General features: G+C 34.7%; 1 protein-coding gene across 1 annotated transcript; it reads left to right on the top strand.

Annotated features, from left to right (window-relative positions):
- Positions 1-2225: 2225 nt before the first annotated feature.
- Positions 2226-8511, top strand: LOC134271445 (uncharacterized). The gene is made up of 2 exons (XM_062753642.1): positions 2226-2635; positions 5974-8511. Exon 2 carries the CDS (start codon positions 5980-5982, stop codon positions 8431-8433), a length of 2454 nt encoding a protein of 817 aa, XP_062609626.1. The 5' UTR covers positions 2226-2635; positions 5974-5979; the 3' UTR covers positions 8434-8511.
- The last annotated feature ends 19251 nt before the right edge of the window (positions 8512-27762 follow it).

Below are 27762 nucleotides of genomic sequence, written 5' to 3'. Positions count from 1 at the left end.
TCCCTTCATTTGTGTTAGCCTGATACTACAACCTTTATTTATAGAATATGACGCAGACAGGGATACCTGGTGAAAACCTTTCGCACCTTTTGAATTGCTTTGTAACATATAAGTCAAAGGAGCCAGAAAAAATATGAAACAATTTAATATTTTGATAAAAATATTCGATTTACTATTTCTTAAAGTGTTTGAATGGATTTTGTTTTCTCAACAGCGGCTGGGCGTACGTACTATATTTTTACTCGTAAACTCAATTTGGCGGTGAAGAAGCAGCATTTTTGATGCTCACCGTCGCAATAGCCGGGCATTGCTCTACGAGCAATGAGCCCGGCTAAAAATGGCCCTATTCGATATAATAAAAATACACAAGGTAAGAAACAAAAGTTGTAAACAAACGGGGGGTGTCCCGTTTCGAAACAGATTTCCAAGGTAATAACAGTGCACAGGAGTTCGCGTACTTATCAAATTTGCCGAAATTTTCGGTAAATAAAAAAGATACGTAATACTAATAATAATAACACAAGGAGTGCAATCGTTGTCCGCGACGCCATGACGTGACGTCACGGGCGGTCCATTTACCCAAAAGGAACAAAAAAAAATCATACACAATTAACTAGAGATAACGATATTACGTTTAGATACGACTACAAGTACTTGTACCTCCCCGTTTTAAAATTTTCTTGAATGTCTACTAACTTGTCTCTGGTTTCTTTTCGCATATGACCTCAATCATCTATTAGCATTTCAGGCAGTTTTGTTTCTTTTTGGGTAAATGGACGCGCCTGTGACGTCACGTCATGGCGTCGCGGACAACAGATATTTGAGCGAAGTCGTGGAGAAACGTCACCGTTGCTGCTGTAACGTTGAAATCATATGTAATAGGAGGCATAAAGAAGGACCCCTTCCGAAAATATTGGTTTGTGTTTTATAATTTTCGATTGAATTCGACATTAAGCGAGGGGTTCCCCGGTGACCTAAAATGCGTTGTTCTCCTTGTGTTATTATTATAGGTAAAACGTATTTTTTTTAATTTACTGAAAATTTCGGTAAAATTGATAAGTACGCGAACTCCTGTGAACAGTGTTACCTATCATACTTTTGCAAGCACTCTGTCTGGGAGCTGTTCTTTTACTAGTCTCTTTAACCTAAGCCCCGCTATAAGCGTTTGCTATGCCGTAATCATACCATTTATTAATCGGATACATAAAATGTTCTCCATTGACAGCTTTGGAGGAGGTTTTGGAGTCGCTTTTCTGTTTCGCCTTATCTGATTGGTTAGATATTTAAACTATATTAAGATTTATTATACCAAATAGTGCAATTCTTAGACGTGAGAAAAAGTCAATATGCTTATATAACGACATATAGATGTGTTTGACGGGGAAGTTATATTTTTTTTTAGGTATTATACACTCTTACATTTTTTTTCATTGAAAAAAAGGGGGGGGGGTATTATCCATACTTAATGTGCCTGTGGGAAAACTGGCTATATAGTCCCTTAAGGTTACGACATAAGGTAAGGCTCGGAAAAAGTATATGCGAAGGACTGACGAGTATTTTTTTTTTATTTTCAGGTATATGTAGTCCACTTTGCATTCTGAAAATCAGCCACATGATAATGGGTGAAAATTCTCACAAAATTTCAAAATACGTATAGGTTTGCCACTACAATTGATTGGCTGGTTAAATCACATTAATAATTGATTTAGATGGAGGCAGTACCTGCATTATTTAGGACGTTAATTTGACTAAATGATAAATATTTCAACAATTTTTCTATTGCATTAAACTTTAAATATACACACGATAGAATGAATATTTAAACAATAAAATGCTTTCTTTGTTTGTTATTACTGGAAGTAACGGAAGCAACTGTTGCAGAAAAAATACATAACCCGCGTAAGCGGGTTATGTATTTTTTTTCTGCAATAGCTGCGACCGTTAATTCCAGTAATAACAAACAAAGACATTTTATTGTTTATATTTATATCTGTTTAAATAATCATTTAAAGTAGGATAAAAAAAAAGATTAATAATTGTATTAATGATGCGAACGTCTTTATACGTTTCATTGATGGAACAGCCACTGATCAAGAAATCTGTATAGGCGACATGCCGAGTGTAGTTCATGCAGGGTTTTCTTAAGAAATAAAGAAAATATTCTTTGGATGTAAATATATAATTACATGTATAACAAGCATGTACATTTGACATTTGGCTTTTTTATTGAGAGTCACAAGCATAGCTAGTAGTTCCTATGGCCATGGCTACATTGTTTTGTTTCTGGAAATATAAATAGATTGTTATGATAAACATTCCAGAGTACTATTAATAGCTTAGAGCTTCTTTCTATGGAATACTTTAAATGTCTTCTTTTGTGCGCTCTTATTTACAAAAAGTCAGTTTCGTATACTTTTGCTTAATGATATCAATCAATTGTATCTTTTCGCAATTTGCTTGCATATTTGCAAATTTGTTGAAAAAATCTTTCATTACTAGCAGTATTTTGAACCCCCATCTTTCAGCACTTAAATTAAAAATAATTCGAATATCCCTTCCTTCTTTCCTTACACAAAAATAATCGATATTTGAAGTCTTCTCTGGTATCAAGGATATATTCGTCAGTCCATATTCAGTAAGTAAAATACACTTACTTAATTTTTCTGTAACAGTTTAATAACTATATTAGTATATCTGAAATAAATATGTTACTGTAAAATGTTTCGTCTACCTTTCCTTTTACAAACATGACAAATGTGTATATATAATTTCGCATAGACTCCACTGATTGTTCTTTATCCAATGTCAAAGAAAACAAGGCGATTCAAAGTCCATTCTTTTCTTATTCAATGCAAAGAGCTGATGATAGATGTGATTGGTTGACAGATGTAACAGTTGCTTTATCCCACTCGGCACCTGACCCCACCTCTGGAGTGTCAAGCGAGAGGCCCATGTTCTTGCCCCCTATTTAAACATGATTAACAATTCGGGTTCTTTATTCTGCCTGTTAGATTGAGCATTATATGCTATTATCTCGTTTAACATCTGATGGTCGTTCAATATATAATGCAACATGTAAATCATATTAATTTAAGTTTAGCCGATAAGGAGCTCAAAAATGAAATGTGAAATTAAAGAAAAATCTGTTGTCTTACTATTGAAAAAAGGGGGCTCCAAACAGATTTTTCTAGTTTTCACCCTCAGTGAAATGTTTTGTTTGTATGGTGTTAAACGTCACTCTCGAGAATGTTCACTCTTTTCGAGATGCCACCACTTGCTGGTGAAGAGCTGCAAATTGCGTCCTAAACTCGGCTCTTACAGCCATTGGGCAATAAGGGATCTTTTTCGTGCCAGCATTTACTACTACACGAGACCTTGATTGATATGATCTCATCTGAATGACCAGACCCCCCCCCCCCCCCCCCCCCCCGGGATTCGAACAGACGACACAGGGATCAACTCCTCAACTCCATGCTCCGCGACTCTAGATCAGATGCTCTTACCACTGCGCATCGCGGGCGACCGGTGAAATATGTTAATACACGCAAATGAATGAATAATTATTTCTATTCCTATGTCGATACGATATATCCTGGTGAGCTTAAGATAAAAGATACTACAGAGTCTGACAAATGTTTCATACTTGGATATTTACTTAAAGAAGACGTTAATTGTAATCTAACAACCAATGGTAAACGTGATAAATTTAACTTTACTATCGTCAGCTTCCCTTACATATGCAGCAATATACCTTAATCACGTGCATACGGAGTTTATATATCTCAGTTAATTCGATATACAAGAGCATGCTCTATGTTTGAACAATTTCGAAAACGAGTTAAATTATTGACAAAAACTTGATGAACAAGAATATCAACAGTCTCGTTTAAAGTCATCATTTCGTAATTTCTATGGTCGATACAATGACCTTGTTAGCAAATACAATTTATCATTGAGTCAAATGCTGATTAACGTTTTTCATACTACTATAGTAAATCTTAATCCATTATTTATACACTGAATTGAAGATGGATTTCTCCGTTATTTCCCGATCATGAAAAGGAGCACACGGCGGGTGTGAATGCTCAGTCCTTCATGGCACCTTATCCCACCTCTGATGTTTTGGAGGTCCGTGTTTGCTCTGCTCCTATTTTGTATTGTTTTATGGACTTTGATATTAAATACCATTTGTTATCTCGATATCTTTTATGTTCAAATTATTCATCCATGATGATTTTTTGTTTGTGAACATCAGATGACACTATAATCATAATACAGAATTAATATTATCTCGAAAAATTATCAGTAGGTAAGGTACGTTGCGTATGATCTTAAATATGCTTGATATTTAATTTTGAATTAAATATACCTTTAGTATTTGAAATGATCATAGTGTTCGTCATAGAAAAATATATTTTTCAAACTTTGAACACAAAAATTTCTTTCAAATGAAATATTGATATTCATTTATAAATTTAATATGCCACACATAAAGTGGAAATTTAATGTGATTAATTTATAGAGCAGCATGGGTCACTAATGATTTCCTTTGTTATATATTCAGTTAAGAATTTACAAGCAATATTTTAGCATGTTTCATGGTGACAGAGCCTTATTAATATTTTTGAAATGAAAAGAAGTCAACACGGCTCTTTTGATGATCATGATCTTTAAGTGGGATCCTCGGAATGAATGAATAAGGTCTGATTTAATTGTTACTGGAGTGTATTTTTAAATTAAAATAGAATAACATCTAAAACAATCTTAATTTTAAGATGTGAATTAATAGTATGATAATTTTTTTTATTTTTTAATGGATAGAGGTATTTTCAAACATTAAAAAACAAATCAATATAGATTATTGGGATAAAACTATATTTCCTTTTAATTTAAAATCGTCTCAAAATTCCCAACGCAGGTAAAATTCTCTTTAGAATTGTGATGAAGAAAGAGGTTCCACATTGTTTCGCATAATCAATTATTTGACCTTTCTGCACAATTACAAAATTTGATTTTTCTGGCATTGAAAATTTCATTAGCTAAAAAATTAGTGAATTTTTGCTTAATTAAGTTAAGCAGATAGATCAAAGTAATCTTAAATATTCAGAAAAAAACATCAAAAGTGGAGGTACATACATGGTGTAATTTTTTAGCTATAACTAAAACGTGTCAATTTCCTGTTAGAATTGGCTCAATTTTTCTATGGAATAATTAATTACTGTAAAATCAAATATTTTCGAGGTGTCAAATTTTCGTGGTTTGTGGAAAATATATTGGTTCATGGGGATTTGATTTCGTGGTTAAAGAATTGTTCAGTAGTAATGTATGTGAAAATTGCATTTCGTGGTGGACATAAACTCGTGGGTCTCCCCATACCTTGAAAACCACGAAAATTAACCCCCCACGAACATTAGTGATTTCATAAAGCTGTGTGCAACTAGCATGGAAAAAAAGGAATCTAAAATTAAAAGCACTGTATACAGTTCAAAAGGGAAAGATTTATAATTTTCTTCTAAAAATTTTTCTGCCGAAAATATAGTTCCTGGCTTATTCCTACTTAAATGAATTTAATCGCAGTTTGTCGATGTAGTTCAATTTGTACGGTAGAATTAGATTTAATGTTAAAACTTAAAAATGATGCAGAATTTTAGAAATAAAAGTCCAGACCAAATTCTGCTCTAAAGCTCAGGATCTATCCTCCCTAAATAACATCAAGTGTATTTGGATTATAAGACAGACAGATTGCCACAGGTAGACTGCTAGCCCCCAAGGCAATTACACGTGTGCAAAATAAACCCCTCCCTCACCTGGAATTAACGACCCGGTAAAAAAAAAATCACCTCTTCTTTTTTTTTTGTTTGTTTATTATTATATTTTTTGTTGCTTAAAGTGTAGTTGTTGCTTGCTTTAATTGTTTTTGATTTCGTTTGTTTGTTTTCACGTCATAAATTAAATCTTTAAAAATTGTTCTAGGTGGTAATGTTTAATAACAATGAGAAAGAGAATTCGGCACCTTTGGAAGAAATATGGAAACTTTCTTCATTCTCTCTAGATACAGAAATTCAATCCATCAATCATCAAAAAATTGAGGAAAGATTAAAAAAGCTTGTAAAGGACATTGAGTATGGATATGACACAAATGAGGAAACTATCTGTTTTCATAATTTTGTTTCCTACCTATATTGGAAATGTGACAAAAGAAAAATAGCTATGGAGTTTGCTTCAAAGGCCCTTGAACTTGGAGAAAAGATCCAATCGCTAGGAAGAACGGACAATATAGTAACCATATGTAACTTTTATTATTTTCATAAAGGGAATGGCGATGTCGTTAAGTCCAGAAAATTTCTCAAACAATTTAATGATTTGTACAAAGGTGCTTATTTCCAAAAACTCAAATATATTGCAAAAGCAGAATTAGCCGTATGCATATCAAAGCTCGGTCCATTCTGTGCAACGAAAGCAATTGAAATGTTTCGTGAATCCGTTGGCAAAATGTCTACGTTTGTAGATTGCTGGCAGTTTTATTTTGCATTGACACTAAGAAGAAAAAAACACTTACTGACAATTCAGGACATGGCAGATGCACAATCTGTAGAGGAAGATAGGGAGGCGTTTGATATCTATATGAATGTAATTAAAACCACATCTTCCAAAAACTTAAAATCCAGATCATTGACTGAAGTTGGATTGATAGTTTACGATAATCAAGACAAATATAAAGATATGGATTATATGAAATGCTTTGAAGACGCAATAGAAGTCAACCCAATGTCATACCATGCACTTCAACGCTATGGACAACACTTGAGATATCAGAGAAATCTACAGAAATCAAAAGAAATACTTGAAAAATCTCTGACCATCCGAGAAACAACCATTGCTTATCATCATCTTGGTTTGACCTATCAAAAAATGGTTTTACTTGAACATAATGAAAAAAAGAAAGCAAGACTTTTAAATAGAAAACATTTTCCCAAACCAGAATCTTTAAAAGAGAGGAGTCGAATATCGAGACAAGAATCTTTCAAAGTGAGGGGTCATATACCAAGAAATGATTCTTTAAAAGTGGAGGGTTCTAATATGAAAAACTACCATGATAAAGAAAAAAATGTGGAAACGAGTCGAGATTCCGAACAAGTAAGGGCAAAAATGAAATCAGTTAGATATGTACCACGATATCCAGGAGATGAACGGTTGCTTAATGCTGAACGATGTTTTCAAAAAGCCTTACAATTGGTCACTTCTTTCAATCAAGCACGCTATGATTTAGGACTTGTTCAAAGAATGCTTGGAAAAAGTGACGAAGCTCTGGAGAATTTTCGGTATATAACAAACAGTTACAAAGGAAAATCCAGTGACAAACTGCAACTGATTTTTGCATATGAGCAACAAGCATTTTGTAGATTTGATCTATTTAAAACCAGTAAGGATGAAAATGATATAATTAATGCAGTAGATGCTTTAAACCGAGCTCTGGATATTTTGTCTCTATATATTGACCCTCTTCCAAAACTAAAATATGGATCTTCTTGCATCCAGGTCTTAGAAGAAACAATGAACAAATATGAATGTTTGCACTCGGGAGAAGAAAACAGAAATGAAAACTTTGCTCATTTATATGAAAAGGCAAAGGAATACAAAAAAGCATATGAGATTTACTCGAAATGTGAGACTAAATCTGCAGCTGTTTATCAAAAGATGGTTGAAAATTTGAAAGAAGCTGGAGATCATGAAAATGCTATTGGTATATTAAATAGACTAATTATAGACAAAGACCCTAATACGCCTTCTAGACCATTTTTATTTCGGATGTATATGGATGGAGCTTTGTACTCGTTAGATAAAAGGAATTATGAAGAAACAAAGATTAGGTTCCTGCAATGCAGAAAATGCATACCAGCCTGGGAAATGCGCACGGATAACTGCTACAGTGAAGATAACTTGCTAGATTTCCTCATTCTACATATTTGTGAAGAAAGATGTCCACTTGCAGAGAAGTTAGTACATGTACTGACACAGTCTTTTTTTATAAAATGGAACGTCACGAAGAATTTAGATGATTGTATAATAGGTCATGGAATTATGGAATATTACGAAGATGTTATCGCAAGAGCAAAATACGTACTACTTTTTTACCATGAAAATCATTCAGATTGTGAAGATCATAATGGTGAATTTCTTAAAATGCAACATAAGCGTCTCTGCATGGGTGCAAAAACGAACATACTGAACATTATTCTGGGTAATGCAGAACAACCATCTCATCATCCAAATATCATCCTCCCAAACGACTTTGCCACTGCAGAAGAAGATAGCAAAGAAGACCCGGGGACACATGCGTTAGAAAGTCGTCTGACAATGGATATTCTTAAGACAACATTTGCTCTCCAAGAGAGTAAGGTAACATCTCAAAAATATATTACTTGTATATAGATGTTTCGTGTTCAGTGCGTGATAAGATTCAAAAAGGTGAAGATAATAAACAGTGATCGATCTGATAAAATGTTCAAACAATAAAAAATGTGTGACAAGGCAAAAAAAAAAAAAAAAAAAAAAAAAAAAAGAACATGGAAAATCCTAGAAATGACATTAGAAAACTAAGTCTAGTAGGAGTAAGCATCGCCTTTGACCGGGGCTCTTGCATAGATTACTACTAGTAACTAGAAGTTATAAAACAGAGGCCTGGTGATCAATAAGGGCCAAAGCAAATGCACGCATTTTCTCTGCTTAATAACTTTCGTAAAATATGCAATTGTAACGTCTCAGAGAGAGAGAGAGAGAGAGAGAGAGAGAGAGAGAGAGAGAGAGAGAGAGAGAGAGAGAGAGAATGCAATTAGGTATACTCATGACCATAGTTCATGTTCACATATTTTGAATAATTTTTTGATTCCTTTAAAGTGCGATATGAAAGAACGAGTGCACTAATGGCCCCGGTAGAATGTGAAAAAATAAACAAACAAATTACGCAATTTTTTCATCTCAAATCATTAATTGATATCTAAACCATACGATTCAACAAATTAAAACGCCGAAATCCACGAATATACAACGAACAAAACTATGCAATGTGGTAGGGGTCAGCCGACATTTGTGATTTTCTATAGTAAATCGAGAACGGCCATTCATTTCAAAGCTTTTGTTAACTATGAGCCTAACGTTGTGCAAACTTGTGCGTATGACAGAAGACGCATAATACATTTATAAAACTTGTGTGAAAGTATGAAATTTGCACAGGATTAGGCTCATGCTTAAAATACTGAAAATGTATAAAAAGTACAATGTTTTTCCTATAGCAAGTGATAGCTATTTACCTGTATGACCCATGTTGAACCCACGTGTGGAATAAATTATTTAAAATACTGATATAGTCACGTGAGTTCTACCAAGGTAAACATTCCTCAAAGGTGCTCACTGTAAAACATAGGCAGGTTTTGTTTCAGTACGTCAAAGTCGTGCCGCTTCGAGATGTTTGTATGTATTTGTTTTTTAGAACACGGGAGAGTAAAGAGAGTTAGTGTGGTTCATAAAGTGTCGAACATTTTTAACCTTCATGCAAGACAATGAAACAGGTATTGAAAGCCACCTATAGCACTTCTTTTAAATTTGAAATTCAATGAAACTTTTATTGTAATTTTTCAAATGCAGGAGTACCAATTTCTTAATTCATTTTAGCTACAGGCAACTATATAACTTCATTCAATAATTTTAAAAACAGTTTTGGCGCAGGAAATATCATTCCGCAAATGCACCCGACTATGATCCACCATCCGATTGTTCACGTAACGACTTAAGTACCAATCCATATAAAAATCATGCAAAAGGTGATTCACTCAGGTTCTCAGAATTCAATGATTTTCTATACATAGATTTCTCTTGACCTATGATCCATGTATGTAAAATAAAAAATGTTTTGGATCATGGTTACTATGAAAACCTGATCAAAGTAATTTCCTTAGCAACCAGCCAATTTTTCTATTTGAACGCACTGAAAATCACTGATCTTTAAAGCCTGAAATTATATATAAAAACTTTAACAATAATTCTCATTTACTGGTGTGATAAAGACACACACTTTATTTGTTTATTACACACAAGACATTGATATTTTATCTGAAGCTAGTACTATGGTAGACATTAGAATATATGTATGTTTTTTGCTTTCTTGCTGATTCAGCATTTTCCTTGATTTTGACAATATTCAAGGTCAATTTTAAAAAGATACCAAGCTAATACAGATTTCTCATGACTTTCACATAGAAGTAGAGAACTTTCTTTTTTACAGATTGACTTTGAAAGCGTGGGTTTTTTGAAAAATCCTATTCGTTGCCTAGCAACAAAATTGAATGTTTGATAACTAAAAAGTGAAAATGGTAAAGGGTTGGGTAAAAAATCTTATGAATTTTTATCTTTTTGTGGCAGATACAATTTTTCAAGTAAGAGAAAATAACTCTCATATAATTTTAAAAGGAAAGAATAATTTATAATCATTAATTTCCATGGCAACAGGAATTTTTCCCTAGCAACAATGCAAAAACAGTTATTTTTTGGCCTTTTTGGTATAGATTTTGATAGATACGAATAGATATTTTTTCTTTAAAATGCGATTGGGCATAAATGTCAATTTAATATTGGTCTGATAAAGTTATTTTGGTACTTTATTAGACCCATGGGTACAATTTTGAACACTTAACGACCACTTTTGTATCTACAATTTACTTTTACATTCAGGCATTTTTTTCGCTAAATTTTTAGTGCTGAAATGAGATCTTCCACAAAAGACGTTATAAATGAAAAAATAAGTAGCTTCAGATACAATATCATTATGTAACAAAACATTTGTATGGATGACAAGATTCCATAATCAAATTATAATTGGGTTGCCATGGCAACTTAATGCACAATGACCAGAAAGCAAACTATCTTTGACCAAAATATTTGAAATTTTAGCTTCCATTAATAATTACTAGTAATACTTTTGCTAGCATTGCAATAAGCAAGCACACAGAAAGCTTTAAAATTCATAATTTAAGAAACTATATATTTTTATGGTTACCATGAGTACGCTTTGAAGCTAGTGTTGCTTAGCAACTGCGTAATATAACCAAATTTTGAAATGTACTAATGTTTCGGGTAAAAAAAAATATTATCATTGAAATTAATTCATCATTTAAAAATTCTTATTAAAAAAATTCTACAGCTTTACATTCTAGAAACATTTCATTGGTGTATAAATGCTTTTCTGTTAACATTTTGTTTGGTATCTGCCTGTCTGTTTGTCTGTAGACTTTTCACATTTGTATCTTCTTAAGAACCATTTCACCATAACTTTCCAGAAGCGGAGTTCAAAGTTTAACGTATGAATGTATAGAAAATGTCTTTTTATTGTTTTTAAGTCTTCTTCTTCTCGAGAACAGCAAAACCATGATTAGGCATAGAAGTATCCTCGGGTTATGGAGATTCAATGTTATTCAAATCATGACCCCTGTGGGTAGGGCAGAGCCACAACAGGTGGTTAAAGTATACAGTTGGAATATATAGGAAATACATGTATCTTAAAAAAATCTCATGGACCGCTAAGCCATAATTAGACATATAGAGAAGTATCATCAGCAGGGGCGGATACAGGATTTATGGTTAGGGGGGCGTGGATAACTTTGTTGAGGCAAGGGGTCTGGGGGCCGCCTTAAGGTCATCAGTGGGTCCAGGGCGAAGCCCTGGTGGGGGTCCAGGGGACAAAGCCCCCGGAAGCTCTTGGGTTTTCGTGTATTTAAAAGTAAAACCAGGCAAAATAATAGTGCATATTTTTCAATTATTTTTGTTAAAAGTGGCATATAGGTCCGGATGTTTGAATAATAATTGTATTGAATGTTTCTCAATTCTCATTGTGTTGTAACACATGCCACTATAATAAACGATTTACTTACTTATTACTGACTAATAGTGGTATAAGTTAGTGATGTACCAAAGTACGACGTCTTTGATACTAGTCATATCATACTTTAAATGGTGGGGGACCAGGGGGCGCAGCCCCCGGAAGCTCCTGGTTTTTTGTGTATTTTAAGAGTAAAACCAGGCAGAATAACAGTGGTTTGGTTCGTTTTGTACCAAAATGTGGTATTATAAATATAAGTCACATCACACTTTGAAAAATTTAGGGGGGGGGGGCGTGCGCCCCTACGCCCCCTTAAATCCGCCAGTGATTTTTCAAAACATTACCCCTGGGGTTGGGCACAGACACAACAGTGGCCCAAATATCTTACTTCTTCTTTAGAACAGCAAAACCATTATAAGTCATATTGATATAGAAGAATATCTAAAGATATTTGAGTAACTGTTACTTTATATACATTTTTATGCCCCCACCCCACCCCGTAAACAAATAAACGAAGTTTCGGGGGGTATATAGTTTCTTTCGTGCCCGTAGGTCTGTCTGTCTGTTTGTCCGAAATTTGCCCATAACGTTTGATTTAGTGGAGCTATGACTTTCATATTTCACATGTGTATTCCTTGTCATAAGACCTTTCTTTGGGTACCACCAAATTTGACCTTGGAGTTTGACCCGCTTTTACACAAAAATTCCAAATTTTTACTTTGGTCATATCTTTTGAACAATAGATCCCAGGACTTTTATACTTTACATATGTATTTTTTGTGACAAGACCTTTCATTGAGTACCAACAACTTTGACCTTTTGACCTTGGAGATTTCCGTACTTATGAAAAAACTTGAACCTTGGCCATAACGTTTGGACAGTAAGGGCTTTCATACTTCACATAAATGTATGTTATCCTTGTGATAAGGCGCCTCACTGGATATCAAGTACTTTGACCCTTTGACCTTGGAGTTTGACCTACTTTTTAAATACAACTTTGAACATAATTTTTGAAAGGTAAGAACAAAGGCTTTCATATATTCAGTATTCATACATGTATCTTGTGACAAGACCTATAATTTGATATCAAGATCCTTGACCTTGGAGTTTGACCCTATTTTACACAAAAAATCCAAACTTTTAATTTGGCTCTAATTTTTAAACGGTAGATACATGTACTTAAAATTTCATATTTCAAATATCAATTCTTTGTGGCAACATCTTTCATTTTAAACCAACAATTTTCACCTTTTGACTTTTACCTTGGACATTTCCATACTTACGAAAAAACTTTGGACATAACTTTTGAACAGTAAGGGCTAGGTCTTTCATGATTTACATATGTAATTCTTGTAACATGACCTTTTATTAGATATCAACAACTTTGACCTTGGACTTGGATTTTGACCTACTTTTTACAAACTTTAACCTTGGGCATAACTTATGAACAGTAGGGGCTAGAGCTTTCATTCTTCACATATGTAATCCTTGTGACAAGACCTTTCATCAAATATAAATATATTTGACCTTGACCTTGGAGTTTGACCTACTTTTTACAAACTTTAACCTTGGCCATAACTTTTGAACGGTAAGGGCCAGCACTTTCATACTTCCGATACATGTAATCTTTGGAACATGGCCTTTCTTTAAAAACCAACAACCTTGACCCTTTGACCTTGACCCTGGACTTTGTCCTACCTTCAAAAACGTTAACCTTTGAACAGGTGGTGTTAGGTTTTATATTTACAATTGTATTTTTTTTCTATATTTTACCCCAGAAAACTACATTAGTTCAATATGCACTACATTACTCTCTGTGCCTTTGTAAAGGAAACAGAAATATATGTTTGATTGTTTCTGAATTTGATAATTATATAAAATCAATTCGTCTAATCATTTGTGTGATTATTATTGAAAGCGATAGTCAAGATATTTATTCATGAACTGTCAAGTTTCAATATGCATTTTGATTTCATATTACATGTAATTTCTTCATATTTAGGAGAGAGAAGTGCGTTATTTTGTAGAAAAAGGAGCCAATAGGCCCACATTACTCAAGCACTTTTGCCTTGAAAGAACGGAAATCAGATCAGTTTGAAATGTCTACGGGAGACAAACTTGAATTTACACTACCTGAAGATGCTTCCATTCCAATATTACTAATCACAGTTTTGTTGTTCTTGAGGGGAAGAATTTTCAAAATACTTTTTCCCAATATTCTTTTGTAAACTTTCACCCCTTGTTGTGGCCCTGAACTACCCTCGAGTGTCATTAAGTCTACACTACGTAAGGATACTTCTGTATTAATTATCTTCAGTCTTTTGATTCAATTCTTAGTTATTATAACGCCAAGACTGAAGAGATCAGTCATTTCTAGAATTATAATAAATACTGTACCTAGCTTTTACTACCTCACTTGGTCATTCTGGCAAGTTCAGAATTACTAGTATAACCTAGGCTATTTTTAGCTTGCTGAAAAGAGCCAAGAAGATGCAAGGACAAAATGGTAGGGCACTGGAATATTATAAACTAGGTGCCCATTTGTTCTATTGGTCTCTTATTTTTCACCCCAGATTGAAATAACAGTAAAACACAGAATGCTTATATAGCAGAGTTATTGAGCTGTGTCATTGTCAAGTCCACTCTAGAATTCATTATTCTGAATGGAGACCACCACCACCCCCCTAAGTACCTTCTTCTTAATAATTTATCAAATCAGCAAATTAAAGTTCCAGTGGTTCTGAAATGTACCTCTGTGTTTTATGATGGCTACAGCGCTAACTCACCTCTCTCTTTAAAAGAATTGTTTGTAAGTACTAGAAAATAGTGATATGGTAATGTCTTTTTCCATTTCAGTCGCCCGCGTGGCGCAGTCGTTAGAGCATCTGCTCTAGAGATGAAAAGTAAGGAGCTGATCCTTACGTCGCGGGTTCGAATTCCACTGTGGGACGTGGAGACTGGTCCTTCGGATGAGACCGTATAAACCGAGGTCCCATGTCACAATAGGTGCCGGTGTAAAGACGAATAATGACCCCCATCGAATAATGACCGGGGGTCATTTTTCGACAGCGAAAAATGACCCCCGGTCATTATTCGACGTAGAAAAATGACCCTTTTGCCCGTAGAAAAAGTGTCACCACCCTAAACATTTGCAGAACCCACGTGAAGAAAAATGACCCCCGTAGAAAAATGACCCCCTGTAGATTAAAGCTAAAAATTTTAGGGATTTTTAGATTTTTAGAAAAAATCAGCAGTACTATATATTATTATATCCTCCGCTTGAAAAGTTGGAGGGTATATAGTGATCGGGATGTCCGTCCGTCCGTCTGTTACGCTTTGAGGTATCCATCTCTTATCCGCAAATCCTCATATATAAAAAGATGTGTTTGTGAAACAGCTATACCCCTGTATGGCAACATAGCGAAGATTAAACTTTTCTTAAATGCAATTTAAATATATTGTTACCCAAAGTAGGGTCTTCTCACAAGAAATACAACTGCAAAATAGGAAAGCCCTAGCACCACTTATTCAAAAGTAATAATGGCTAAGGATAAGTTTTTGAAAGGTCCACTCTAGAATTCATTATTCTGAATGGAGACCACCACCACCCCCCTAAGTACCTTCTTCTTAATAATTTATCAAATCAGCAAATTAAAGTTCCAGTGGTTCTGAAATGTACCTCTGTGTTTTATGATGGCTACAGCGCTAACTCACCTCTCTCTTTAAAAGAATTGTTTGTAAGTACTAGAAAATAGTGATATGGTAATGTCTTTTTCCATTTCAGTCGCCCGCGTGGCGCAGTCGTTAGAGCATCTGCTCTAGAGATGAAAAGTAAGGAGCTGATCCTTACGTCGCGGGTTCGAATTCCACTGTGAGCCGTGGAGACAGGTCCTTCGGATGAGACCGTATAAACCGAGGTCCCATGTCGCAGCAGGTGCTGGTGTAAAGACGAATAATGACCCCCATCGAATAATGACCGGGGGTCATTTTTCGACAGCGAAAAATGACCCCCGGTCATTATTCGACGTAGAAAAATGACCCTTTTGCCCGTAGAAAAAGTGTCACCACCCTAAACATTTGCAGAACCCACGTGAAGAAAAATGACCCCCGTAGAAAAATGACCCCCTGTAGATTAAAGCTAAAATTTTTAGGGATTTTTAGATTTTTAGAAAAAATCAGCAGTACTATATATTATTATATCCTCCGCTTGAAAAGTTGGAGGGTATATAGTGATCGGGATGTCCGTCCGTCCGTCTGTTACGCTTTGAGGTATCCATCTCTTATCCGCAAATCCTCATATATAAAAAGATGTGTTTGTGAAACAGCTATACCCCTGTATGGCAACATAGCGAAGATTAAACTTTTCTTAAATGCAATTTAAATATATTGTTACCCAAAGTAGGGTCTTCTCACAAGAAATACAACTGCAAAATAGGAAAGCCCTAGCACCACTTATTCAAAAGTAATAATGGCTAAGGATAAGTTTTTGAAAGGTCCACTCTAGAATTCATTATTCTGAATGGAGACCACCACCACCCCCCTAAGTACCTTCTTCTTAATAATTTATCAAATCAGCAAATTAAAGTTCCAGTGATTCTGAAATGTACCTCTGTGTTTTATGATGGCTACAGCGCTAACTCACCTCTCTCTTTAAAAGAATTGTTTGTAAGTGCTAGAAAATAGTGATATGGTAATGTCTTTTTCCATTTCAGTCATCCGCGTGGCGCAGTCGTTAGAGCATCTGCTCTAGAGATGAAAAGTAAGGAGATGATCCTTACGTCGCTGGTTCGAATTCCACTGTGGGACGTGGAGACTGGTCCTTCGGATGAGACCGTATAAACCGAGGTCCCATGTCACAATAGGTGCCGGTGTAAAGACGAATAATGACCCCCATCTAATAATGACCGGGGGTCATTTTTCGACAGCGAAAAATGACCCCCGGTCATTATTCGACGTAGAAAAATGACCCTTTTGCCCGTAGAAAAAGTGTCACCACCCTAAACATTTGCAGAACCCACGTGAAGAAAAATGACCCCCTGTAGATTAAAGCTAAAATTTTTAGGGATTTTTAGATTTTTAGAAAAAATCAGCAGTACTATATATTATTATATCCTCCGCTTGAAAAGTTGGAGGGTATATAGTGATCGGGATGTCCGTCCGTCCGTCTGTTACGCTTTGAGGTATCCATCTCTTATCCGCAAATCCTCATATATAAAAAGATGTGTTTGTGAAACAGCTATACCCCTGTATGGCAACATAGCGAAGATTAAACTTTTCTTAAATGCAATTTAAATATATTGTTACCCAAAGTAGGGTCTTCTCACAAGAAATACAACTGCAAAATAGGAAAGCCCTAGCACCACTTATTCAAAAGTAATAATGGCTAAGGATAAGTTTTTGAAAGGTCCACTCTAGAATTCATTATTCTGAATGGAGACCACCACCACCCCCCTAAGTACCTTCTTCTTAATAATTTATCAAATCAGCAAATTAAAGTTCCAGTGGTTCTGAAATGTACCTCTGTGTTTTATGATGGCTACAGCGCTAACTCACCTCTCTCTTTAAAAGAATTGTTTGTAAGTACTAGAAAATAGTGATATGGTAATGTCTTTTTCCATTTCAGTCGCCCGCGTGGCGCAGTCGTTAGAGCATCTGCTCTAGAGATGAAAAGTAAGGAGCTGATCCTTACGTCGCGGGTTCGAATTCCACTGTGGGACGTGGAGACTGGTCCTTCGGATGAGACCGTATAAACCGAGGTCCCATGTCACAATAGGTGCCGGTGTAAAGACGAATAATGACCCCCATCGAATAATGACCGGGGGTCATTTTTCGACAGCGAAAAATGACCCCCGGTCATTATTCGACGTAGAAAAATGACCCTTTTGCCCGTAGAAAAAGTGTCACCACCCTAAACATTTGCAGAACCCACGTGAAGAAAAATGACCCCCTGTAGATTAAAGCTAAAATTTTTAGGGATTTTTAGATTTTTAGAAAAAATCAGCAGTACTATATATTATTATATCCTCCGCTTGAAAAGTTGGAGGGTATATAGTGATCGGGATGTCCGTCCGTCCGTCTGTTACGCTTTGAGGTATCCATCTCTTATCCGCAAATCCTCATATATAAAAAGATGTGTTTGTGAAACAGCTATACCCCTGTATGGCAACATAGCGAAGATTAAACTTTTCTTAAATGCAATTTAAATATATTGTTACCCAAAGTAGGGTCTTCTCACAAGAAATACAACTGCAAAATAGGAAAGCCCTAGCACCACTTATTCAAAAGTAATAATGGCTAAGGATAAGTTTTTGAAAGGTCCACTCTAGAATTCATTATTCTGAATGGAGACCACCACCACCCCCCTAAGTACCTTCTTCTTAATAATTTATCAAATCAGCAAATTAAAGTTCCAGTGGTTCTGAAATGTACCTCTGTGTTTTATGATGGCTACAGCGCTAACTCACCTCTCTCTTTAAAAGAATTGTTTGTAAGTACTAGAAAATAGTGATATGGTAATGTCTTTTTCCATTTCAGTCGCCCGCGTGGCGCAGTCGTTAGAGCATCTGCTCTAGAGATGAAAAGTAAGGAGCTGATCCTTACGTCGCGGGTTCGAATTCCACTGTGGGACGTGGAGACTGGTCCTTCGGATGAGACCGTATAAACCGAGGTCCCATGTCACAATAGGTGCCGGTGTAAAGACGAATAATGACCCCCATCGAATAATGACCGGGGGTCATTTTTCGACAGCGAAAAATGACCACCGGTCATTATTCGACGTAGAAAAATGACCCTTTTGCCCGTAGAAAAAGTGTCACCACCCTAAAAATTTGCAGAACCCACGTGAAGAAAAATGACCCCCGTAGAAAAATGACCCCCTGTAGATTAAAGCTAAAATTTTTAGGGATTTTTAGATTTTTAGAAAAAATCAGCAGTACTGTATATTATTATATCCTCCGCTTGAAAAGTTGGAGGGTATATAGTGATCGGGATGTCCGTCCGTCCGTCTGTTACGCTTTGAGGTATCCATCTCTTATCCGCAAATCCTCATATATAAAAAGATGTGTTTGTGAAACAGCTATACCCCTGTTTGGCAACATAGCGAAGATTAAACTTTTCTTAAATGCAATTTAAATATATTGTTACCCAAAGTAGGGTCTTCTCACAAGAAATACAACTGCAAAATAGGAAAGCCCTAGCACCACTTATTCAAAAGTAATAATGGCTAAGGATAAGTTTTTGAAAGGTCCACTCTAGAATTCATTATTCTGAATGGAGACCACCACCACCCCCCTAAGTACCTTCTTCTTTATAATTTATCAAATCAGCAAATTAAAGTTCCAGTGGTTCTGAAATGTACCTCTGTGTTTTATGATGGCTACAGCGCTAACTCACCTCTCTCTTTAAAAGAATTGTTTGTAAGTACTAGAAAATAGTGATATGGTAATGTCTTTTTCCATTTCAGTCGCCCGCGTGGCGCAGTCGTTAGAGCATCTGCTCTAGAGATGAAAAGTAAGGAGCTGATCCTTACGTCGCGGGTTCGAATTCCACTGTGGGACGTGGAGACTGGTCCTTCGGATGAGACCGTATAAACCGAGGTCCCATGTCACAATAGGTGCCGGTGTAAAGACGAATAATGACCCCCATCGAATAATGACCGGGGGTCATTTTTCGACAGCGAAAAATGACCCCCGGTCATTATTCGACGTAGAAAAATGACCCTTTTGCCCGTAGAAAAAGTGTCACCACCCTAAACATTTGCAGAACCCACGTGAAGAAAAATGACCCCCGTAGAAAAATGACCCCCTGTAGATTAAAGCTAAAATTTTTAGGGATTTTTAGATTTTTAGAAAAAATCAGCAGTACTATATATTATTATATCCTCCGCTTGAAAAGTTGGAGGGTATATAGTGATCGGGATGTCCGTCCGTCCGTCTGTTACGCTTTGAGGTATCCATCTCTTATCCGCAAATCCTCATATATAAAAAGATGTGTTTGTGAAACAGCTATACCCCTGTATGGCAACATAGCGAAGATTAAACTTTTCTTAAATGCAATTTAAATATATTGTTACCCAAAGTAGGGTCTTCTCACAAGAAATACAACTGCAAAATAGGAAAGCCCTAGCACCACTTATTCAAAAGTAATAATGGCTAAGGATAAGTTTTTGAAAGGTCCACTCTAGAATTCATTATTCTGAATGGAGACCACCACCACCCCCCTAAGTACCTTCTTCTTAATAATTTATCAAATCAGCAAATTAAAGTTCCAGTGGTTCTGAAATGTACCTCTGTGTTTTATGATGGCTACAGCGCTAACTCACCTCTCTCTTTAAAAGAATTGTTTGTAAGTACTAGAAAATAGTGATATGGTAATGTCTTTTTCCATTTCAGTCGCCCGCGTGGCGCAGTCGTTAGAGCATCTGCTCTAGAGATGAAAAGTAAGGAGCTGATCCTTACGTCGCGGGTTCGAATTCCACTGTGGGGCGTGGAGACTGGTCCTTCGGATGAGACCGTATAAACCGAGGTCCCATGTCACAATAGGTGCCGGTGTAACGACGAAAAGTGACCCCCGTAGAATATAGACCGGGGGGTCATTTTTCTACGTAGAAAAATGACCCCCCGGTCATTATTCTACGACAAGTAGGGTCATTTTTCGACTGTAGAAAAACATTCCAAACCATTAATTCTACGACTTCTTACACGTTGAAAAATGACCCTCATAGAAATTTGACCCCCCTATATTTTATACAATAAAACCTTGTATATGTGTCTTCTGATTTTTTATACTTTCACATCCAAGTAAGGTTTTTTTTTTATGTAATCTTATACTTTCCAACTTATATTCAATTGAATATCTTAAACGTAGCATCACAACCACTGCATGTATCTGGTATGGGTATATTTTTTGCTTGCAGAATCCCAATGAATATTCATTCATCTAGCTGCAGATCTGTAGCTATCCGGAAAAATATATATTGATAGACCGGATAGCTACATTGCCACCCATTGAAAAAACTGTACATTTATTGAGCGCAAAAAGTGCGCTCCGTTTTCGATTTAATTTTCCATGTTCCTAAAACTGTAATCTCAAAATATTACTAACCGTGTGTTCCTAACATATTCTTTGACTCTTTCCACAACAAAATATTCGTCATAATTGTTGTTAATAGTCCTCCTGACCCTGATATTGTCATCATCGAACATTTTTGCTAGCGCTCTCGAGAGCTAGCAACTACGTTAGTCCAAATTCATTAAAAACGCATGCTCGGCCGCCATGATGGTGCATTCTGGGAAGACTGTGAAATCTACTACAGATAGACCGTGCGATAAAAATTTCGTTGAATCATGTTATTTATTGTGTAGCTTACACTTTAACGATAACTTCATATTTGTAAAATTTCAAATTCTGGGTTTTTTTTTTTTTTTTTGCTGATGGAAAAGCCCGAGTCATTATCTTATTGTTCTAAAAAAATACAGGGAATTTTTTTTACATCTAAGCACAACCAAAGATAGATTCTAATTTCTGATTTGTCAATTCAGCCAATCTTACAAATTCCAGAGACAGAAGCAAGAATTTACAATAAAAACAACGAATAAATCCACTATTTGTGTTAAAAAAAAATTCTGATGTGTATGGCTTTTAACCTAACACATTTCTTGACAAAGATGATCCACAGGACCAAGCTATTTCACATGCGTTCCAAACTCTCTGGACTCTTTACACAACATACATTTTGAGTTATTCCCTATATTCCTTTCAACTCCCATGTATTTTCTTTGCTAAATTGCCAAGAAATTTTCTTCTTTAAATCAGCTCATATAATTATGTAATGTCTCAATCGGCATCCTCTTCATATTATAGACACACACCCCTCTCCAGTAAAGGTCATATATGTTCTGTTGCGCCAAAACTCCAATAGGTCACACCCCATTGTTCCTTTACATATGTTTCTATAAAATATATACGCTTTATAAAACAATAATAACTTTATCACTCTCCTGCCTCGATAAAATTAAAGAATTCAGCAAAATAAAACACTTGATCACGGATTTGAAAATTGCTAAGGCGCTAGCTCACCTATCTTTTTAAAAGATAAACTTGTAATTATATATACTGCCATTTTGGTTTCAAAGATAATTCGGTCCAATATGCTTCGTTCAGATGTCAACTACGAATGCAGAAGAGGGAAACTTTTTAAATTCTTCCCTCTTTTGCAATTGAGGTAAGAATTTGGAAGAAATAATCAAGAACCGAGCGCACTTTTTTGTGCGCAATAAATATACAGTTTTTTCAATGGGTGGCACTGAAGCTGTCCGGTCTATCAGTATATATTTTTCCGGATAGCTACAGATCTGCAGCTATTATTCATCGAGAACATAATTTATAATTATATATTTTGTTTTTTTTTCATTCAAAGGTTTTATTCCGAAAATGGCATGATACGTTTCTAATTACTATAATCTTTGAAAATTCTTGCAAGAAAAAAAATAGCACAGAAGCAAGAAAAAGGGATATGGAGATACCGAACAGTATTCAATATCAAAGTCCATAAAACAATACAAAATAGGAGCAGAGCAAACACGGACCTCCGAACATCGATAGCAACATTGTTTAACTATATAAATTCAATTCCATTGGCTCTTACCTTTAAACTTACATATACATCTGTATGCATTTATTCTGCTTTAAAATACATACTTTTAAACTACCTTATATATTACTATACTTTTTACTTTATATACAGGAAATGCAATACACATCAAGAAGTTCTTATGATGATATTACAAATTTCTCCAAAACTGGCAAAAATTAACACCTGAGTGAAAAATAGTTCAACTTTCAGAGATATTTATAAATTAAAATAATAACTTAAAAATCTCGTTTCAACACTTTCTAGCCCACAGATACGTGACCAATGGTTGCTGTTACATCCACTTTCTTCTGGGATTTTATAGACACTGGTAACCTTTGCAAATAAATGAACTCTTAGTTGTCATGCCTTTACTTCATAATAAATTTCTAGCACATACCGTCCAAAAGTTAATGTTAAAGTAAAAGTGTGGAATTGTTGATTTTTTCCACAATGGATTAAATGTATCAGATCCATGTTAACGCCGCGTATTCAAAGATTGAGGGGCAAAATGAAAACCATCTTCTAAAATGAATTGTTTTGGCATGAAAAATGACAGCGGGTCATTATTCTACGGGGTCAATTTTCTACAATGCACACGAAGAAATATGACCCCAAGGCCATGATTTCTACAGAAAAAGGGGTCATTTTTCTACGTAGAATATTGACCAGGGGGTCAAATTTCTACGTAGAAAAATGACCCCCGGTTAATATTCTACGGGGGTCACTTTTCGTCGTTACACCGGTGTAAAGACGAATAATGACCCCCATCGAATAATGACCGGGGGGTCATTTTTCAACGACAAAAAATGACCCCCACCCGTAGAAAAAAATCATTTTTTGTAGAAAAAGAGTCCTAGGGGGTCATTATTTTATATGTTAGTCCTATAAAATAATGACCCCCATTGAAAAATGACCCCCTTTAAAGTGATACAAAATATACACTTTTTGATATCTTTTTTACAGCGAAACTAATTTTTACATTTTCTGTGACCAGAAAAATACAAAAAGTCGTATGAAATAATTAATAAATAATAAGAAATTCACGTAGTCTTTCAATGCTAAAATTGTGTTTGAAAGGAGATTCTTTAATTGTCAAGTAAATAAAATTTCTTTTTAATATTCCTCCTTATAATGTTTGCTTAAAGAATGATATTCCACTTGTTTTTAGAAATTAAACCATGCAAAAATCAAATAATTAAAAATAATAAAAAATTAAATACTCTTTAATAGGAAAAAATAAATTTTCAGTCATTTCAACTTTTAGTTTGTTTAAGTTTGGCAAATCCTATTTGACAATGAAAGAGGAGGAAATTTTTATCCCCCCCCCCCCAAAAAAGAACATTACGTTAAATCAAAACCAAAAATAATAATAATAATACTAAATTAAAAGCAAAAATATAAATAAAACTCTATACATTTCAATAATTCTGAAAGAGGCTCTAGATAAATTATTGAAATGAAGTTAAGCCTTCAAACGAGTACTATCATATCATAATTTACTTCGCCATGATTAAAGCATACTTTAAATGTTGATGGAGGTATACTTGAAAGTATTGTGGCAAAGTAACAGTTAAAAATAAGTAGAATAGCAGATTATTTTAAGCTTATTTTTAATTCCTTCTTATAGAAAAATTAAGGTAGGGTGTTTTTTTTTTGCTTTTGTTCAATATCGACTTCCTCCTAAATAAGAAAGGGGGTGGGGTAAGTATAAGACCTAAAAATATGCTCTGTAAAGCTATGGGCTAGTGTAAATATACAGTCATTCTAATGCAAAAACTATATGTGTAGACATAAACTTTTGATTTAGCACACAGTATTCATTACATTTCTTTTAACGTAGAACCTACTTCGTATGACATCATAACTGGTAAATGTGTTTAACCTGTGCTAACCCATTAAGACGTCATAATTAATTCAATGCCACTTTTTCCCGTACTTTACAGCTCCAATAGAAATGGTAGAAAATACTGCATTTTGAAATTCACAGAATTCAATCATGCCAACATAATCTTAAATCAATTCATATATTTTTTAGTTTATAATGCTTAATATTGGCAATATATTTCTGGAATAAGAGAAAATATGTAGGCACCTTTTATTTACTGGATCTAGACCTGAAGTTGACAAACGCAAGACTATCTAGTGTAATGAAATTACAATGTACATACAGCTTTCGTAATAATTTGAATGGTATGTAACCATTTTGAAGGAATGCATAAATCGTAAGAAATCTTTAGTTGCCAGCTATATAGTGTAATATCTTGATGAAATGTGTCTAAGTCAAAGATATACGTGTTGTAGATCGTTTGATCGTGTGTACATTTTTGTGATATCTATAATGAAATGATGTGCATTCCTTTTAACAATTATCTGTTACCTATTCATATTCTTGGTGTTTGATTACAATTTTTCTATTAAATATGATCTTTTTAAAGTAAAAGTACAATTTCTGATAAATATTTAATCTGAAAGTAACCCCAAACAGACATTTAAGTATTAAATCGCGAGTAAGTGCAAAAAGGTCAAGAATATGAGTATCGGTAAAAAGCCTATCTTTCATTAGTTAGAGGGGAAAGGTATATATTTTAATCATTTTTTGTAATCATTTGGCTATATTCTTCATCATATTGAAGATTGAAACATTGTGACAAAGACTTCTAAAAAACATTTACAAATGTAGGGTGCATAATTGACTAAAAATAATAGAGTTCATTTGACTATTTTTTAATGATGGACTTATCTTTTATGCTAATTGAATAAAAAAGAAATTATTCTTGATAAAATATTGTTTAATATTATTCAGTTAATAAAATAAACGACGATGTTTGAAGAAGTATTTTTGTGATTTTTCATATTCCCTTTATGACAAGTACCCCTAAAAACATTTGAAAATGTGAAGTCGCAGTATGAAAATACCCTACCAAGTTTCACAGCCTGTTCTAAATTAAAAAACAAGGAAACATTAAATATCAAAGTCATAGCTCCAATAAATGAAAAGTTAAGGTCAAGGTTAAGGTTTTTGCGGACAAACAAACCGCCAGATAGACAGACGGACATACAGACGAACACTATAAAACTATATACTCCTGAAATCTTCGGTTACAGGGACATAAAAAGAAATGGTCTTCAATTAACTTTTCATATTATGATACATTATAAAGAAGACGTTACAACAATGAAAATGTTTGTTCTGATTTTCACATTAAGTTCTCTTAAAATATACTCAGAACTGAGTAAAAGGGTGGAGTAAAACAAGAATTAAGGTAGAACCTATGTCGGAAAAGTCTTTGTCACAAGATTTTCAAACTTTTCAAAATGATAAATTAGTACTTGCTTATCAAGCAACTTTTCATTTATTGGAGCTATGACTTTCATATTTAATATGTGTATTCCTTGTGACAAGACCTTACTTTGGGTACCACCAAATTTGACCTTTTGACCTTTACCTTGGAGTTTGTCCCATTTTACACAAAAATGCCAAATTTTTTACTTTGGCCATAACTTTTAAACGGTAGATACTAGTACTCTCATACTTCACATATGTAGTTTTTTGGCATTACCTTTCATTGGATACTAAAAACTTTGACCTTTTCACCTTGACCTTGGAGATTTCCGTACTTATGATTTTTTTTTACCTTGGCCATAACTTTTGAACGGTAAGGGCTAGGGTATTCATACTTCACATATGTAATCCTTGTTACATTAAACATTTTCTTAAAAAATCATCAACTTTGACCTTTGAGTTTGACCTACCTTTCAAAAACTTATCCTTAGCCATTACTTTTGAATAAGTGGTGCTAGGGCTTTCCTATTTTGCAGTTGTATTTCTTGTGAGAAGACCCTACTTTGGGTAACAATATATTTAAATTGCATTTAAGAAAAGTTTAATCTTCGCTATGTTGCCATACAGGGGTATAGCTGTTTCACAAACACATCTTTTTATATATGAGGATTTGCGGATAAGAGATGGATACCTCAAAGCGTAACAGACGGACGGACGGACATCCCGATCACTATATACCCTCCAACTTTTCAAGCGGAGGATATAATAATATATAGTACTGCTGATTTTTTCTAAAAATCTAAAAATCCCTAAAAATTTTAGCTTTAATCTACAGGGGGTCATTTTTCTACGGGGGTCATTTTTCTTCACGTGGGTTCTGCAAATTTTTAGGGTGGTGACACTTTTTCTACGGGCAAAAGGGTCATTTTTCTACGTCGAATAATGACCGGTGGTCATTTTTCGCTGTCGAAAAATGACCCCCGGTCATTATTCGATGGGGGTCACTTTTCGTCGTTACACCGGCACGAAAAAGATCCATCACTGCTCTTAAAAGGGCCGTAAATGCCGAGTATAGGATACAATTTGCACCTCTCCACCGGCAAGTGGTGGCGTCTCCATAAAAATGAAAAATTCTCGAGAGGCTCTTTCTCTGTCTCTCTCTCTGTTGCTCACCTCTCTCTCTCTCTCTCTCTCTCTCTCTCTCTCTCTCTCTTGCTCACTCTTTCTTCAAAAATAAAAAAAACATCATTCTGTTTCTTTTAAAATATGTATATAATGCTGTATGTTGTGTGAATAAAAAAACAATTCTCGAGAGGGACATTAAACAACATACAATCAATCAATCAATCTTCAATTTAAAGTACAGCGATTGATTACCAGATACTTTCAAAACAAACCAATAGACATTTTCACAAAAAAAAATGTCATAAATAAGTTTCAACCTTTAGAGAAATCTTAACGAGGTTTCACAAAAATTCGTAGATGTCCTTGCCTGTAAAATTTAACAAAGCTTTATGAGAGCCTTTATCTTTAACATAGAATAGGCGCTACAGAACTGTAGCTCTCTGCTTGAGAAAATTCGGACAGATGAAGCAGAGAGCCTCAGATCCTAGCGTTGTAAAAACCTTCGATTTACGCCAACGATTTTTTGACGCTACTTCAGGTAATTTATTTTGTGTAGTATAAACTTTCTCTGGCTTTTAGAATTGTATCCTATAATTAATTATATATTATATTTAACTCTTATTTTTTATATTTTATTAAAGTTTATTTACCTTTTAACGGTCCGAAACAGTCATGTAAACAGTTTTGTAGTTTCATAGTTTGTCGGTTTAAAAGAGTTCCGATAAAAAGACGTCCGTAACCAAAAACAGCCATTTGTTAGCGTTGAATGGTAAGTAAATTATCAAGAATTTAAGTTTAATGTATGATTATAATTATAAAATACATTTTTAAAGCTGAGGGAATTATGAA

The sequence above is a fragment of the Saccostrea cucullata genome, unplaced genomic scaffold (assembly GCF_032062105.1).
Source record: "Saccostrea cucullata isolate Sc308-1 unplaced genomic scaffold, CSIRO_AGI_Scuc_v1 ctg2778, whole genome shotgun sequence".
NCBI classification, from domain to species: Eukaryota; Metazoa; Mollusca; class Bivalvia; order Ostreida; family Ostreidae; genus Saccostrea; species Saccostrea cuccullata.
Note: the sequence above shows the minus strand (reverse complement) of the source record. Positions and strands in the feature narration are given on the sequence as shown.

Excerpts from the sequence above, each read along its gene's own strand:
- LOC134271445 (XM_062753642.1), top strand. The coding sequence starts at position 5,980 with ATGTTTAATAACAATGAGAAAGAGAATTCGGCACCTTTGGAAGAAATA.